A 17289-nucleotide genomic window follows, 5' to 3' on the forward strand; every position below is an offset into this window, starting at 1 on the left:
CCCATAAAGCAAAAATAGGGACAGTGATTCAACAAGGACAGGTACAAGAATATATGGACAGCTGAAGCATATGAATTTGGTATTCTGTCATTGCTTGAAAACATGCAATGCTTCCTGGATAGTACATTCAACACTGGAATATGAAACAAGAAAATAACTTTTTTTTTCCAAAAGAGAATCACATTTATTGTGATTTATTGATAACATGAAATATTGTTGCCCCAGTTTTATGGTAAAATAGGACAGCCATTTTAGGAGTTACAATGGAACCAAACGCAACAAATACAATCCAGGAGTAGCCATATTTCACACCATCAGGTTCCTGACCAGTTCCAATTTGTAGATGGCTATACACTAGATCCTACCAGTCCAGGAAGCGTGTCGCTCTGAAGTGCACGATCCTTCAAAATATGCCCACTTTGTAAAAAGAAACCAAAGCAAATATATAATCATTATTATTAAACTTAATTCACAATTGTTTACATTTAACCTGAGTGGGTTTCCAGCCCCACACAAGAAAATGGAGCACTGCTCAGGGTCAACGCCGCAGGTGGTGTTAGACAAGAGTCTTTCTCCCAACTCACAAGGACTTCTGGAGTTGATAAGGGCCAAGTATTTTTTGAAGTGTTGCAACTGGGTGGCCATGTCCAGTACAAAGCACATGTGAAACACAAAGGGCATAGTGTGTGTTTGCCATCTTTAATGAGTATGCCAATGGGGGTGGGGAGTGTATTTTAAATGGAGGTTGAAAAAAAAAAAAAAGATATAGAGATCCTTCATTTTTATCAAGGCACACACCCTCAGGCATGTAAACTTACAACAAATTGAATGACACTCAGTCCCAAGTGAAGGGAATCAAGTGGAAGTAGGGACTAATTAAGCATAGAGGTGGTTCCATTTTGTCTGATCAAGACTGGTCAAGTAGTGAGCCAAACAGGACATGTAAGGTTCCTACCATATGACAGTGGTGCAATTTGGCTTGCCATTGATCAGCTTGCTTTTGGAAGATTGGAGGCGCATGCCCCAGGTCATCTGGTCTGTCACATGACTTTATTTATTTATTTATTTATTTATTTATTTATTTATTTTGCAGATTGGCTGCCAACACTTTGCAACTGCTCCACATCTCTTCCTCTTTCCCAATAACATCTGGTGAACTAAAACCATATGGCATGACTTTATGGCATGGAATTTTCTGCCTCTGAAAATGGACTACAGCAGGGGTGGGACAACTCGCTACCTAATGACGTGATATCATGACATGTTCTAATGTACAAGCACTTATTGAGGGAGAGACAATGTTTTCGGGGTTCCAGTAGCATCTACCTTCTGGCTACCTCTGTTCAAGCTGCAGAACTTGCTGAATCTATGGCAAGAAGCTAAGTGCATTTACACAGTGAAACCCTTTATGACAGTCACATTTCTCTAATTCCTATTTCTCTGGGCTATTTCAAACATTGCAAAGGCCCTTTGTAGGAACCTTATGTAGGTATTCATGTGTAATTTGCATCAGTAGTGGACCTCCCCAGCCCTGCGCCCAGGGCAAAGGTCCGCGATGGTGCCCCCTGCGGGCTGTCGACACCCCTCCATATGAAAACCCACGCACCCACCCCCACTCATCTGAGGCTCACGGAACCTTGCATGACCCAGGGCTGCAACAGGGAAGCCTCTTGAAGTTCTTTGATGCTATCAACTGTGCTTCCGGAAAACCGGAAGGACAGTTTTCAACCCCATCGGGATACTCAGAGGCTTCCACGGGGTCCTGGAGGCTCATGTCTGGGGCACCGGACCTAATGGTAGGTCCGCAACTGACCTGCATCTAGATCACTTCACACTGAGTGTTAATCACACAAATGCATTTTCATTCTCAGTCCATGCTATGCAGGGTTAGATGAACCTAAGCCCAGTGAAATCAACCCTGCACAGGATTGTGATTACAGTGCGTATATTCAAGGAAGCCTGGTCTGTCTCCACAGAGTGAAAAAGCTACATGGAGCGAAAAAGCTGCACAAGGTTATCTCCATGGGGCTTGCAAAATTCCAACACAGAATATCCCTATGTGTAATAATGCTGTAATTTAGGAAGAGTTCCTTAGTGACCATAAAAATGCATGCGGGGGGGGGGGGGAAGTTGTTTGAATCCACTCACAAACATAGAGATAGGAGTGTCACCACACATAAAACAGGAGCCTATAATGTGGAGCTAGGAGAAGCTGATTTTGAGGCCACAGGAACATGAAACAAAATGGCTGTTGTATCTGTGGCATGCCAGAATCAATCCACAGTCTGCTGATTTTGTAATTGTGTCTATGAAGTTGCACAGAAATCCTACCACATTTAAAGGGTGGTGAGCAAAATAGCTGATGTAGGTCAGAGTAGGCCCATAGGGGCCCCAAGCAGCAGCAGAGGAGATAAGTAAAGGTTTTCTTTACTTCCCTCTCCCTGTGGGATGCAGCAGATTCTGCTTTGGCACTCGCTGCACCTCACAGGATGCTGAAGTTAGGACTGAACTGTTAGAATATAAACATGGACATGACTGGTGGCCACATTTCCATTCCACATTGGTGATTCAGTGTTCTAGCACCGAACCAGATGTTCAGGAAGCTGGACAGGCATAAAAAAGAGATACATTTAGGCATGGGGGACGACCACATTTCTCTATTTATTGTATGCCACATGCTCTGCTTGGTTGGAGACCAGATACACTCATTCAGTGAATCCAAGCCCCAACAAGGGGCTTTACCCTGCCACAGTGTACCATCACCTAGAGAGAACACAAACAGCCATTTGCCAGTTTAGGACCAGTGTAAATACTGGACTTGGAAGACCTAGGTTCAGCCATGAAGCTCACTGAGCAACTTCAGACCACTTATGCCCTGGGGTGGTGGTTAGGGCAACTATCAGGAAAATTGGCCCCTGCACACTGCCCTGAGCTCCTCTCTGGAAGGACAGGACAGAGAACTACACAGAAATTTTCAGTTAATATGGTGAACACACACCACACATGATCTTGTTTGTACCATCCATTCACAAGTGAGAATTTGCTTCACCATGTTTTCATTCAATTATGGGGGCAGGGGGAGATCCTCACCAGGGGGAGTAACTCACCAGATACTACTACAATAACTGGCTCCCTATGTGATTGTATGAGCTTGGTGGTAAGTTGATAAACACCTGTACTCCAACACTAACCTCGTTCTCCTGTGTGTTTCCTCAGTAGCATACAGAATGAACCCATACTGGACACAGAATACAGTACAGTACTAGAGAGATGGGTCAGGGTTAACCCATTTCTGCCCAGTCCACAGAAGTGCACATTTGAGCCCTGTTGCGTCTTTGCAACATTGGGCAGAAATGGCTTAATATGTTGTGTTCTAAGGCTTGCCATTTATGGTTCTGTTGAGAAGGGGAAGCCAGCATCCTGGCCTCAAATTCCTCCTCCTTGGGGAAGAGGCAAGTTCCAAGAACCTAGGCTGTCTGGAAGCTATTTCAAAAGCATAATAGCCATTCTATCTCACTCACAGTCGATATGCTGGCCGCAATACCCGACAAGTTGCTTTTTTGCAAAATGCTTCAGGACACCTTGAATATTAAAAGGCACAATTAAATGCCAAATTTCTGTTCCAGCTTCCGCAATGGACTTTGTTTCTGTCATACAATGACTGCCCCTGACTGAGTGCTGTGTGTGTTTGGGGGGGTGGGGGTGGCCTTTGCAAAGGAGACGTAATGATCTCATTCCATTTTTCCATCAGCAGGAGAAAAAGAATTAAAGGGCCAAATAATCGTACTATCCTAGATGCAGAGATTAAATGTTCGATGAACAGAAACAGAGGACTGTTACTGAGAACTCAGGACCACAAAGGAACTGAATATCAGCCATCAGAAGCGACAGCAGTCCCGAATCATACTCAAACATAAAGCTATGATGGTGCACGGATGGCGTACCTTAAGGCCAACACAGCAGCAGAGTCATGTTATGCTTGGTGAGTTTAGCAAGCCTTGCTTTCTGTTTGTTGCAATTGCACTATAAAAGTAACCACAAATATTGCGCTTCCACCAATACAGCTGGCTCTACGGGAACCAATTAGTCCTTGGGATACACAGAAGTCATGCCCTATCCAAACTCTTCAATTTGTGGCAGGTGCTACAGTGGTCACATTCACACATTGGTATAGGTCCTTAGCACCTTACAAGGCCCCCATTGTAGAGAGAAAGACCAGAAGGATTCGTGCAGAATGGGTAAAGTGGGGTCCACAACTGGATTCTATGAGCAATAGAACATTCATCTGCATTGGGATATACCAACCCAGGCCTGAGAGAATGAACCAGAATGTACTGAACTGGGAACTGGTCTTGTGCTGGGGTATGAAACCATAGCGGACACTTTTATCCAGTGAAACTGTAAGGATTTATGCGCAGTAATCCCTTTCCTCCTCAAGGTAGCCACACCTGTGTGTGATCCACAGTAGCAAATTATCTTGAAGTTGTCTTAGAACTAAAGCTTGGCCAACAAATCTAGGTTGAACATTTCTGTTCCTGATGCAAGCAACCTGTTTGCTTTGGGTAAACAGGTGAAAGACCAGGTTTTTGAAACTGCTGTAATCTCCTGAGGGTCAAAAAGTTAGGACACTGTATCAGACCTACCCCCAACACAGTAAAGCCTTAAGAACCCATCCTCCCCTTCTTTGGGACTGATTCTCATTCTGCATTTTAGGAGTAAGACAGAAGAAATCTGTTCAAAATGAGAGGAAACTATCTAGTGGTGCAGGTTCTGAAGGAACATGAGGTGAGAATTCACTGTTGAAAGGGCCCCCAGAGCTCTCTTCAAAGCATTGCCTACCTCCCGAGCAGCCATGAAATTTAGCACAGATTGAAACAGACACCACTTTACTGATGGGCAGTTGTGGAGATTGAAGGAGGAGGAAGATGGGGCGAACGTAAGGGAACACAAGAGTTTGTTGACAAGTAAGAGGGGAGGGAGGAGAAGGTTTGGCTGGATTAGAAATATTCATGTTATTTTGTTCCCCCTTTTGCACCACTTCTTTTTCTCTTCAGATAAATTACAGAGGAACACAGGAGACATTCATGCTACTTGCTGAGAGCAATACGTGTAAGTTTCCTTGGCCCACGGATGTCACAGACCATTGAGTCGCCTCCTTCGTCCCCACAGGCTAACATATGGGAACACAAAAGTTCCGTGGCAAGACTCGGTAGCCCTTAGAAACTGGTGGCACCTCCTCGGATATTTTGTACGAGAGCGAGAGATGCATCGATTCCGTTTGCTTCTTCCTCACAGGACACCTGAGTGCCTCCGATGCAGCCTGGTTAGTTCCTAGCATGTGCTTCCCCACATCATCGACATCACACCGCAGTCTCTAAGTCCTCGTGGGGAACCAATTGGCAAGTCTGCTGACTCTCCAGGTACGAAGCGAGATCTGGATCCCCAGCCTGCTGGGCCCTGTCGTGAGGCATCCTACCCTACAGTGATAAGACACAGAGGGGAAAAAAAAAAAAAACCTTAGAAAGCATTTGGACACTGCCTGGAAGGACTGATTGTATATTGCAAGGACTTTTGTGTGAGTGTGCATTGCACTGTATGTCTGAATTCTGCACAAAGGACATATCACAGCCCCCTGCAGGGTCACTGGGCAATGTGCATTTGGCCATCCAATGCAAGAAATGTAGAAAGAGTTTCGCTCTTGGGCAACAACATCCTCAAGTGCAGTGCACTGTTTTTCTTTCCCCCATGGGAATGAATGAAGGGTCCTAGATTGACAAAGAAGAAAGAAAACAGGACACTCAAGGACCTCAGTAGCTTAGGGGTGAAACGAGCTCACTGCTCCTGACAATACTGCATACAAATACCTACCAAATGCCATAACACCTTAAGAATCAAGCATGACAAATCAAGCATGGTATTTGGACATCCTGAAGTGTGACAGAACATCAGGGTTTAGTGTTTTTAAACAAAGCTTTGAGACTGTCAAAATGAATGCAATGGGGCAACCAAGTGCATTTATGCATACGTCTGTTCCCTAAAATGGGAATGTGGGAGCTAAACCCTTCTTCTCCCACACCTTACCTTCCTGTGCTCCAATGCTTTAAGCACTTTTCTCCCCAGTCCAGATCACTCCCAGTCCAGTATTAAAGTTATGGTGGGAGAAACCTAGCAATTGAGCTTAAGTAGGTACCGCAGGGGAGGATTTAGCTCCCCTCAAGCCATGCGCTCCTTTTCATGCAAAAAAGGATTGCCCTGTTTCCCACTTTACACATCAATGGGGCAAACACATAAATAATCCTGGCCACCACATTATGTCTAGGCTGGCCCTGACAAAAGGTACCAATGAGGCACAGAAAAAAAATTACGTTGAAAAGATTAAAGATCTGTATTATTAAGTTCACTTGAATCTATTAATTGTCCTGAAACTGATATTGTGCCAAGTGCTTTGGAATCCCGTTGAGCACTGAAACACAAGTCTTGGATTCCCTCCCACAAATAAGCTGTTCCAGATTTCTGGAACTTCATATTTCAGGAGTCTGAATATCCTGTGAATTGATCTAAGAAGCCTTATTAGTTAGTACCTGGGCTTTTCAACAGTCAATTGATTTCATAATCAACGGTGGATACATGCATGTTATTTCAATGCAACTTTTCTGAGTGCCACTTTACCTTCTCCTTGTTCGTCTCTCTTTGGTCTCATTTGCCCATACTAGCGTTTAATCCTATTGGTTGTGGTAACCCACATGATAGGGAGTCAATGAGGCCTCAGTGCTAGATCTGACATGATGGTGTCCTACATATTCATGTGTAAAATCAAGAGGTACCACACCAACAGGCTCCAATGGTGTCATGGGCAAATGAGACAGAAGACACTGAGGGCAATGAAGGAGATGGAAAATAGCACTAGGGAAAGCAGCAGCCAGAGAAACAAAAGACCACTGAGAAGAATCAACACAGTTTCAGTGCTTGGTGTGGTGATTACCTTTCCAAGAATTTGCTCAGCTGCATCAAATGGGTTATTTTTGAAGGGAATGTTGCATTGAGAGAACTGACAGTGCAGCTTTATTGACATTTTGAAGTCCCAGACAGGTAAGCGGTACGGTCAGTGGCCATACATAGCTGGTGAGAAAACTTTGGTTTAGCAAGTGGTAACAAGTGATACAGGGCTAGTTTAAAATCAACACTAGTCCCAGCAACCAAAAGGATTTGCTCGAAGGCTGCAAACTCAAGCACGCGTACTTGGAAGTAAACACATTAAAATCATTGGGGCTTATGTCTAAACAGGGGTCAATCGAATGAAGGGCCACATCAAATGTCTGGCACAGTGTCAAGGGCCGGAAAAAAAAATTAAATATAAAATTTAAATAAATACATTAGAGATGGAATTTAGATGAATGAATGAATGAATGAATGAATGAATGAATGGGCTCAAGATGTCCAGGATTTCTTCAAGCACCAAGACGGCCCAAGAAATAAAGCACACACTTAAATGGACCCCCATCCCCCACCCTACAAGCACAACTCCAGTTCTGTTTGGTCAGCTTGGCCAGAGGCTCTCAGGGGATGAAAGGCTGGCCACTGGCCAGGGTTTGGAGACCCCTGGTCTAAGAGAACACAGCATACGGCCGAAAAAGTATCATGAAATGGTTTTGTTTGGTTTGGTTACCTTGGAATCTGTTTTTCTCAATGAAGCTCCCGCCTCTACCAATATTTGGCAGACACCACGGTGGCGCTGGCAGGCTGCCTTGTGCAGTGCCGTCTCACCCCTGTGTGTGCAACCGAGAGAGAGAGAGAGAGAGAGAGAGAGAGAGAGAGAGAGAGAGAGATCAATAAGAATCACCCTTTGCCAATTAATTACCTTTACCAGGAGACCATTTGAGGGCTGCTGACACAGACACATTTTCTATGTTTAGCCATCTGTCTCCTCCGTTCATCAAAATATGGTATGAATGGTATTCACAGACGTCATTTTTTAATTAGCATGCTCAAAGCAACGTAATGAATGCTAAGTTCACATCTAGACAGCAGCTCCATTTGAAACCAGCTACAATAATGGGGTGTTTTTTTTGGTTTGTTTTTGGCTGCCCATTTGAATGACTTCAGATAGTCGGCAAATAGTGGTGAGTTTTTCCATCTCCTGCCTCCCATGTTACTTCCTGTTCAGTCTGAACAATAAGATACTTTGGCTTCTGAAAGCAGGATGGATTTTTAAAACTGCTAATTTCGGGCTCCATCTCAATGCTACGCTACTCTTTCTATTGTGGGACAATGAGCAACATGGGGTTTAGTTAGAACTTTCAGCCATCCCTGAACGTGTGCATCTGTTGAAAATTGTGCTTAAATGCATATCAAAAGGCACCCTTATGCCATATCTCTGCTTGGATCTGAATCAAAGGATTGAGCACTGATAATAAATGCAAGCTGCAATTTTCATAAGCAAGTGGTTTTTGTTTATGTTCTCCAATTGTAGTATTGTCACAGTTATAAAGAAACTGAACCTCTCCTCTTCAGAAATGGAAAGATACTGACATAGACTGGGAGAACCAAGGGCCTTTGAATTCATTCCAGTCCCATTGGCTGACCTTACATCACATGGAGGTGCTGGCACTCCAGAATTGCCAAGGCATGCTTTCCTCATGACTCTCCTTCACAACTCATTCCAAGTGCTCCTCTCTATTGGAAATTTCTTTGGGGATGCTTTGCAAAATAGGCTGATATATTTGCTGGAAGGATTCATTGTTTTCCCAGAGATTTAGCAATTGAAAAGGAATCACTTGGCATCCATTCATCTAATACTACACTCAACCTAACCACTTCAAATTTAACAAGAAGGGAAGATAACACAAAGTTCTGAGAACAGGATTCTTGGTTTTCAGAGCTTAGTTTGGGGAGTTTTACATGGGGCTGAATTGTTTTCTTTGTTACAAAACCTAAATTCTACAATATCAACGCAGATGAATAGGTTCTTTATTAGACAGTTGTTATTAGCCAATTCAGATAAAATTTGACATGAGAAGATGGAGATCATGCTGAGATTATGGCAATAAAATCATGATACTTCAGGGCAAAGGTCAGCACAAACATAAAGCGTGCTTTTTCCCCACTTTCAAATCTTCATCCTCAGAATTTGCTGGAGCAGTTTTTGAGATGCAGTTTCAAGGCAGATTTATGACATATAGCCGCTTTCAAAATCCTTACAAATTCCCTTTCTCTACTTGAGGAATGGGGGGGGGATACGGGTATAGCGGGGCAGGTGCCTATGGCAGAACTATTTTCAGACACTGAAATTTAGGAGTATGTGAGCAGAATACAGGTGCAGGAATTTGGGTTTGATATGTGAACATCACATTCATAAGCTCAATGTTCTTACATATAGCATATATACTTAATTTGGAATAACTACCATTTCATGGCTTCATACTCGCAATCAGTATAGGAAAGTGCTTATAGCTCAGTAGCTCAGTGCATCTGGTTTGCGTACAGAAGGCCCTACAATCAGTATCCAGCATCTCCAGTTAAGAGGATCAGGTGGGAGAGTTGTGAAAGACCTCTGACTGACATGCGGGAGAGAGTATTGAGACAATACTGGTCTAGATGCACGATAGTCTGACTTCCTGCAAGGCATTTTCAGATGTGCATATGGATTACGCCCATGAATGTACATGAAAAGTACAAAAAAAAAATTGTTCCCCCCATCTAGCTTTGATTTGCTACTTAGGAAGTTACCTTTTGCAACCGAGCTGGGTTGGTTAAGGGGCTGCTAATTTTGGTTAGGTTTTAAATAATGCTGAACTTATTTTATTATTTGTACCTCTTGACTAAGGTATGCAACTTGTCCCTCAAAACGGCCACGGTGCCAGAAGATTGGAGGATAGCAAATGTCACGCCTATTTTTGAAAAGGGAAAGAGGGGGGACCCGGGAAACTATAGGCCGGTCAGCCTAACATCCATACCGGGTAAGATGGTGGAATGCCTCATCAAAGATAGGATCTCAAAACACATAGATGAACAGGCCTTGCTGAGGGAGAGTCAGCATGGCTTCTGTAAGGGTAAGTCTTGCCTCACGAACCTTATAGAATTCTTTGAAAAGGTCAATAGGCATGTGGATTTGGGAAAACCCATGGACATTATATATCTGGACTTTCAGAAGGCGTTTGACATGGTCCCTCACCAAAGGCTACTGAAAAAACTCCACAGTCAGGGAATTAGAGGACAGGTCCTCTCATGGACTGAGAACTGGTTGGAGGCCAGGAAGCAGAGAGTGGGTGTCAATGGGCAATTTTCACAATGGAGAGAGGTGAAAAGCGGTGTGCCCCAAGGATCTGTCCTGGGACCGGTGCTTTTCAACCTCTTCATAAATGACCTGGAGACAGGGGTGAGCAGTGAAGTGGCTAAGTTTGCAGACGACACCAAACTTTTCCGAGGGGTGAAGACCAGAAGTGATTGTGAGGAGCTCCAGAAGGATCTCTCCAGACTGGCAGAATGGGCAGCAAAATGGCAGATGCGCTTCAATGTCAGTAAGTGTAAAGTCATGCACATTGGGGCAAAAAATCAAAACTTTAGATATAGGCTGATGGGTTCTGAGCTGTCTGTGACAGATCAGGAGAGAGATCTTGGGGTGGTGGTGGACAGGTCGATGAAAGTGTCGACCCAATGTGCGGCGGCAGTGAAGAAGGCCAATTCTATGCTTGGGATCATTAGGAAGGGTATTGAGAACAAAACAGCTAGTATTATAATGCCGTTGTACAAATCTATGGTAAGGCCACACCTGGAGTATTGTGTCCAGTTCTCAGAAAAGACATAGTGGAAATGGAAAAGGTGCAAAAGAGAGCGACTAAGATGATTACGGGGCTGGGGCACCTTCCTTATGAGGAAAGGCTACAGCGTTTGGGCCTCTTCAGCCTAGAAAAGAGACGCCTGAGGGGGGACATGATTGAGACATACAAAATTATGCAGGGAATGGACAGAATGGATAGGGAGATGCTCTTTACACTCTCACATAATACCAGAACCAGGGGACATCCACTAAAATTGAGTGTTGGGCGGGTTAGGACAGACAAAAGAAAATATTTCTTTACTCAGCATGTGGTCGGTCTGTGGAACTCCTTGCCACAGGATGTGGTGCTGGCGTCTAGCCTAGATGTCTTTAAAAGGGGATTGGACAAGTTTCTGGAGGAAAAATCCATGATGGGGTACAAGCCATGATGTGTATGCGCAACCTCCTGATTTTAGAAATGGGTTATGTCAGAATGCCAGATGCAAGGGAGGGCACCAGGATGAGGTCTCTTGTTATCTGGGGTGCTCCCTGGGACATTTGGTGGGCCGCTGTGAGATACAGGAAGCTGGACTAGATGGGCCTATGGCCTGATCCAGTGGGGCTGTTCTTATGTTCTTATGTTCTTACCACTAAAACACCAACAACATGCACAACCAGGAACAAGCTGGAGTGAAACCACTGAAAGGGAAGCCAAGTAGGTAAGACTTACGTATCACTATCGATCATATCCAGTAACTCAGAAGGACCTGTCAAAGAAAACACAGCAAATCACATGGGGTTCCAACATGCTCAGCAACCACAAGATGGATTCAAATGCAGAGAGGCATGGTGAGGTCCCTTATGGTGAGTCATTTACACATGGCTGGTTCCCCACTCTTGATGAAACTGGATTTCAGAATAGACATCACGTGACTTCCTGTCATGAAGTCATAGTGAATTTCCTCCACTCTAACAAACAGATTTGTTGCTTTATCTGGACAGCAATCATGGATGGTGCCACATGTCCGAAAATCTTTTACACTGGTGGTACCCCCCCCCCCCAAGAAGCACCCAAGACAGAGGCTTGGATTGATTAATTTTTATTTATTCAACAAAGAAATAACAGGGAAGGAAAGTGGCAGGGAAAACTTATCTAGAGAATACCCCCAAGCATCCTGGCTGCTAATCAACTGTGGGAAACAGTGTGGCCTTCTGCCTCCCCCAGAACCCTCAGAAGTGACACACTGGCTCAAAGACACACCCAATAGAAATGGATTAGCTTATCCCTCCCAACCCCAAAGGGGCGAGGCAGTTGGCCAGCACTGATCCATATGAACAAAGCCTTGAGTTGGCCTTTGCTTGCCAGCCAACCTCACCAACCCAGACAAGTGTTGTCAGAGCAGTCCTGGCTCGCCCCCGACCTTGCTAACCTCAGCTACGCGCTACCCCCATTCCTGGCTATCCTGCCAGCATTCCACCTGCATAACCTCAAAATGACCCCACTTAAAAAGGTCATATAAATGCAACCTCACCCACTTGCCAATCTAGGGTAGGGGAAAAAAAATGCTAACCACAAACCAATCAGGATAGCAGCAAAAAAAATCCTACACAGTTCTTGAAACAGCAACCAGCTAATCTCAGACTGTACAGAGGGAGGGCAAGAGGGGCATGAACAACAGACGCTGACTCTTGGCAGCCAAAACAGCCCCAGCAACAGCTGGACCACACCCCTTAGCCCCCTACAGCTAACTGGCTGTCAAAGTTTTTCATACTCTGCCCCGAGTGCAGACCGGCACTCTAAGTGCCCCAGCACCAATCCACTGATCATAAGCAAACCAGGGCTGCAACTGGTCCCATCTGAAAATAGGAATCTGACTGAGGTCAAATGCTAGTGGTGATTATCTTAACTTAAGAAACCTGATTATGGAGGAAGATTTATGGACATAATTACGTACTGAGTGGATGGACAGATCCAGCTGTCTTATTCTAATTATGTAGTAAGGGGAAAGAAGATCATATCTGTCTACAAGAAAATGTCAGTGAGGGCAAATGAAGCCAAACATTTGCCCTCACATGTTGAACGGAGGAGAAGTGGAAGCATGTCAGCCACTTCTGAAGTAATGGGACCAACTTCCTGTTTTACTACACTGTGATTTGCATTAAAAGGCATGAAGGCATGTAAAGTATTCCCATACACTCTCTCTCTCTCTCTCTCTCTCTCTCTCTCTCTCTCTCTCTCTCTCTCTCTCTGCAAGACTATTTGTAAACTACAGATCTTCTTCCTCAGCCCTGTCATCTACAGATTTTTGCATGGTCTATCTTGATTTAAACATTTTCTTCAGACAAATGTAAGGAAGTGATTAAAGCACAAGTGCCACAGAATCTGGACAAACAAATGTGTGTCGAAGATTTGGCTATTTGCCATTAACAAAGGTGCACATCTTCTTGCCACTTCCCAGCACACACTTATAGGAAAAATTATATAAGGAATAGTCATGGTGAAGAGGTAGCTCAGTGGCAGCCTTTGCATGTGCTTTTCCTGTAAATAATCCCATTCAATTCTTGGCATTTTCAGTTAAAAGATCTCCAAGGATCTTTGGAAAGACTCCTATCAGAGACTGCCCATTGGAAGAGGCTTGGTTGAGCTGGGCTAGATGGACCCAGGATCTGATTCTATATGAGGCAAAGTTCATTACTTGTTGCCTCACTGATCAGTTGTGGACCTGGCTCCTGTGCTGTACCGGGCTCAGGACTGCCCACTTCCCATAACACACTGCCCCCCGAGGGGATACTTACTCAGCAGTACACAGCCTCATTCCTGGGTGCTCCAAAAGCCTTCTGAGTCCTCCAGAGCACTGCTATCAGTACTTCTGGTTTTCTGACAAAAACCGTAAGTACTGTTTAAGGGGACTCTGGAGGCCTCAGAAGGCTTTTGGAGCATCCAGGGATGCAGTGCAAGGCTTTGCCTGCCTGAAGAACGGCTCCAGGGGGCGAATGGAGTTGGCAACAGCTGCATGGCGGGTGGAGGGGGTGAAGCAGGTATGGTGATGCCGCCTCCATAGGGCCCACTGGCATGGCACCTGAGGCTTTCCCCCCAAACCTCCCCCCCAAGACCACCATTGTCACTGATGCCCTTCAAGACAGAAGCATGCTCTGCTATGCTTGCATGCCTTTTTTTCCCCAAAGCTGCCGCAATGTTCCTCCTGGAGTACAATATGAAGCAGATTTGGAGGGGCCAGAGAACCCCCTAAGAAATTTCACTTGGAAAATCATTTGACTTCCTTTGAAAATACTCAGACGTTCCTTCTCGTAAGGCACCCTGACGGTCATTTCAAAGTTCACTTCTTTGACGTGTCAGTGCCAAGCCTCGTACCTGCCTAACAGATGCATCTCTGGAAGTGGAGGAATAAGTAGCACTTCAGTGAGTTTGCCAAAATCCCTCGAGGTGGAGGAGAGGAAGTCTTAAGCTTGCTACTGGACTTTGCCTAAAGTTCAACTCAGACGCATTTGGAAAGTCAGGCAAAAAGACGTGTCAGAATTTTGAGCGAAATGAAAAGGCTTTCAAGAACAGGAGGACAATTTCTCGGGGGTTCAGAAGTCTCTGCTCAGTTCCACATTCTCAGACAGCCTCGGAGAGCAGCATTTTGTTTCCTTTCCATCAAGAAGTTTTCCTCAGAATACTAGGAACGGAATTCAGCAGTCAGCATAACAGTACCGTGATGGTGAACTGAACGGAGGCATAGAGTCAGCCTTGGTTTAAGCCAGGCCTTTTCACTTTTATTTCTTGTTAGTATGCGCCTAAAATCGTTAGGCACTGTGCAAACGTAAAAATAAGCAAGCCCTGCTCATAGGCTTGCAGTCTCAAGGTAATGAAAAGATATGTGAGAGAGGAAAGGACCGGAAAAGGGAACAGGAAGGAGCGTCATTCCATAGTTATGCTCCTTACTCAGAAATATCCTTCTCTCACGTCTCACATGCCTTTGCCTCTCTCTTCACCCCTGGCCCCCCATACCCTTTCTGAACCTCGGTTTTTTTCCTATCAGTCTCCCTGGTGCTGCCAGCCGACCATTCCAAATTCCCCTCAGGCAGAGGACAAAAGCCACACAGATGCGGGAAAGGCTGGCATTGGGAAAGCTAATGGCACTGCCATCCTGCCTCAGCGGGGAGTGGCTGTTTTACCCAAGGACAAGAAGCAAAAGAAAGAAAGGGGACCGAGGCACAGAGAGAAAGAGCACCAAAAAACCCCACCAAAATCCGGAAGGGAAACGCATGACTGAGATTTCTATCAAGGAAAACAGCAGGGAGGAAAAAGAAAAAAACAACAACACAGAAACAACCCCAAAAGGAGAGAGACAGAAATGTGCGGGGAGGCAGAGAAATAAATAAAAGGCTCCAGGAAATAAAGAGAGAACGGTGGGAGGAATCTCCGCTGAAAAGGGTAAAAAGTGGAAAGCATCGGGGAGGGTGATCCGTGGGGACCTCTGTCTCTCCTTAATGTCTCCAATCATCAGTCTATCTCACATTCTTCGCTCTTTTCCCCTGCCCCTCCCTCTAGCTGCACCAAAGACACTCTCTGGGGCTTTCCTGGAAAGGAGAGACATTTGAGTCTGCAAGATGGTGTCTACATGGGGGGGGGGGTGTCACGGTCATATTGCCAGTTAGACAGCTGCCCTTTGCTAAGCTTGCCACAAGATAAAAGCAAAAGCACCACATTTCAGGGGGATTTCCAGACTATATGGCAAGTCATAATTGCAACCTTCCGAAGAGCCTTCCGGGAGTCACTTCTCCATGGCAATATGTCATGCAGCTACAGCATGTGTGAATATCTCTCTCCATCTTGGAGGGAAAGTGGGGAATGAGCCATACAGTTGACTCTGGCCATGAATTAGCAGTATTCATTCTCTCTCTCTCTCTCTCTCTCTCTCTCTCTCTCTCTCTCTCTCTCTCACACACCCAGCTATTTCGTATATAACCATGGAGAAACTTAGGTATTCAGCTGATTAAAGAAACTGAATTTTAGCTTGTAATTAGCAAGTCTTCTGATGACTAATTCATGGAATTAGTTTAGGGCCCAATCGTATCCAACTTTCTTGCACCAAAACTGCTTTGTGAACTTTAGTTGAAAAGCGGTATATAAATACTGTTAATAATAATAATAATTAATAATACAGCTACAATGCAACCCCCAGGTAAGGGAATAAATGTTAAGAACATAAGAACAGCCCCACTGGATCAGGCCATAGGCCCATCTAGTCCAGCTTCCTGTATCTCACAGAGGCCCACCAAATGCCCCAGGGAGCACACCAGATAACAAGAGACCTCATCCTAGTGCCTTCTCTTGCATCTGGCCTTCTGACATAACCCATTTCTAAAATCAGGAGGTTGCGCATACACATCATGGCTTGTACCCCGTAATGGATTTTTCCTCCAGAAACTTGTCCAATCCCCTTTTAAAGGCGTCCAGGCCAGATGCCGTCACCACATCCTGTGGCAAGGAGTTCCACAGACCAACCACAGTAAAGAAATATTTTCTCTTGTCTGTTCTAACTCTCCCAACACTCAGTTTTAGTGGATGTCCCCTTACCTAGTGGAGGCCTTCGTGACTGCCCCATGCAGCACAGGATGCAGTGCACAGCCTGTTGGCGTGGCTGCAGCAGCACTTGAAATTTGGATAGGCCCTTAATGCACATTGTCATGTCATCAGAAGCATAAGTAGTTTTTGAGATATTTATGAAGTTATATCTATAGTTTTAATAAATAAAAGCTATTATTAGAATGAGCAATTCTCTGGCTTCATTTACAGGGACACACCAGAATTAAAATACTGTCAGAAAGTTAACATTGTCTTGATTCAGAGATCCATATTGGGCTTCCATGCTTAATGTTTGTTTATTTATTTATTTATTTATTTATTTATTTATTTATTTATTACATTTTTGTACCGCCCTTCCTCCAAAGAGCTCAGGGCATTGTACACGGCTGCTCCCCTCCTTTTTTCCTCACAACAACCCTGTGAGGTAGGAGAGGCTGAGAGAAAGTGACTGGCCTAAGGTCACCCAGGAAGCTTCGTGGCTAAGGGGGGATCTGAACCTGGATCTTCCAGGTCTGAGTTCATCTCCCAAACCACTACACCACCCTGGTGGAGAGGGGGAGTGGTGAATAGTATGATCAATGTCACATCTAGTTTTTAAAAAATGATTATTGTAGCTCTGCTCACAGCCACAGTGGAGGATCTGGACAAAATGTGTTTGTTTTTTTCATATCCCTTCAGGCCATTGAACCTGCACAAGTTCACACACGTTCACTCACCATGCTCTAAGATGTACTTCACAATTTCACCATGCCCTGTCTTGGCTGCGTAGTGAAGCAAGGAACAGTGGTCAGGTCCCTGGATTAACAAATTAGCTCCCTTTTTATAGCATTCTATGAACTGGAATATAAATACACAGAGAAAAAACAAAGTAATATTGTGGTTTCCTTTCCTACAGGTAAAACAAATGACACTGCGAAAATAACAATAGGCATTAAGCAAA

General features: G+C 44.6%; 1 protein-coding gene across 1 annotated transcript in view; it reads right to left on the reverse strand.

Moving 5' to 3' along the window:
• Positions 1-5360: 5360 nt before the first annotated feature.
• DGKI (diacylglycerol kinase iota) overlaps positions 5361-17289 on the reverse strand; it is a 284940-nt gene continuing 273011 nt past the window's right edge. The window contains exons 32-35 of the mRNA XM_066634451.1: positions 17066-17186; positions 11487-11523; positions 7667-7766; positions 5361-5477 (exon numbers count right to left, since the gene is read on the reverse strand). Coding sequence (XP_066490548.1) covers positions 5361-5477; positions 7667-7766; positions 11487-11523; positions 17066-17186 — 375 coding nt within the window. The remainder of the gene's footprint in view (positions 5478-7666; positions 7767-11486; positions 11524-17065; positions 17187-17289) is intronic.

Source organism: Tiliqua scincoides, chromosome 7 (assembly GCF_035046505.1).
Source record: "Tiliqua scincoides isolate rTilSci1 chromosome 7, rTilSci1.hap2, whole genome shotgun sequence".
In the NCBI taxonomy this organism is placed as follows: Eukaryota; Metazoa; Chordata; class Lepidosauria; order Squamata; family Scincidae; genus Tiliqua; species Tiliqua scincoides.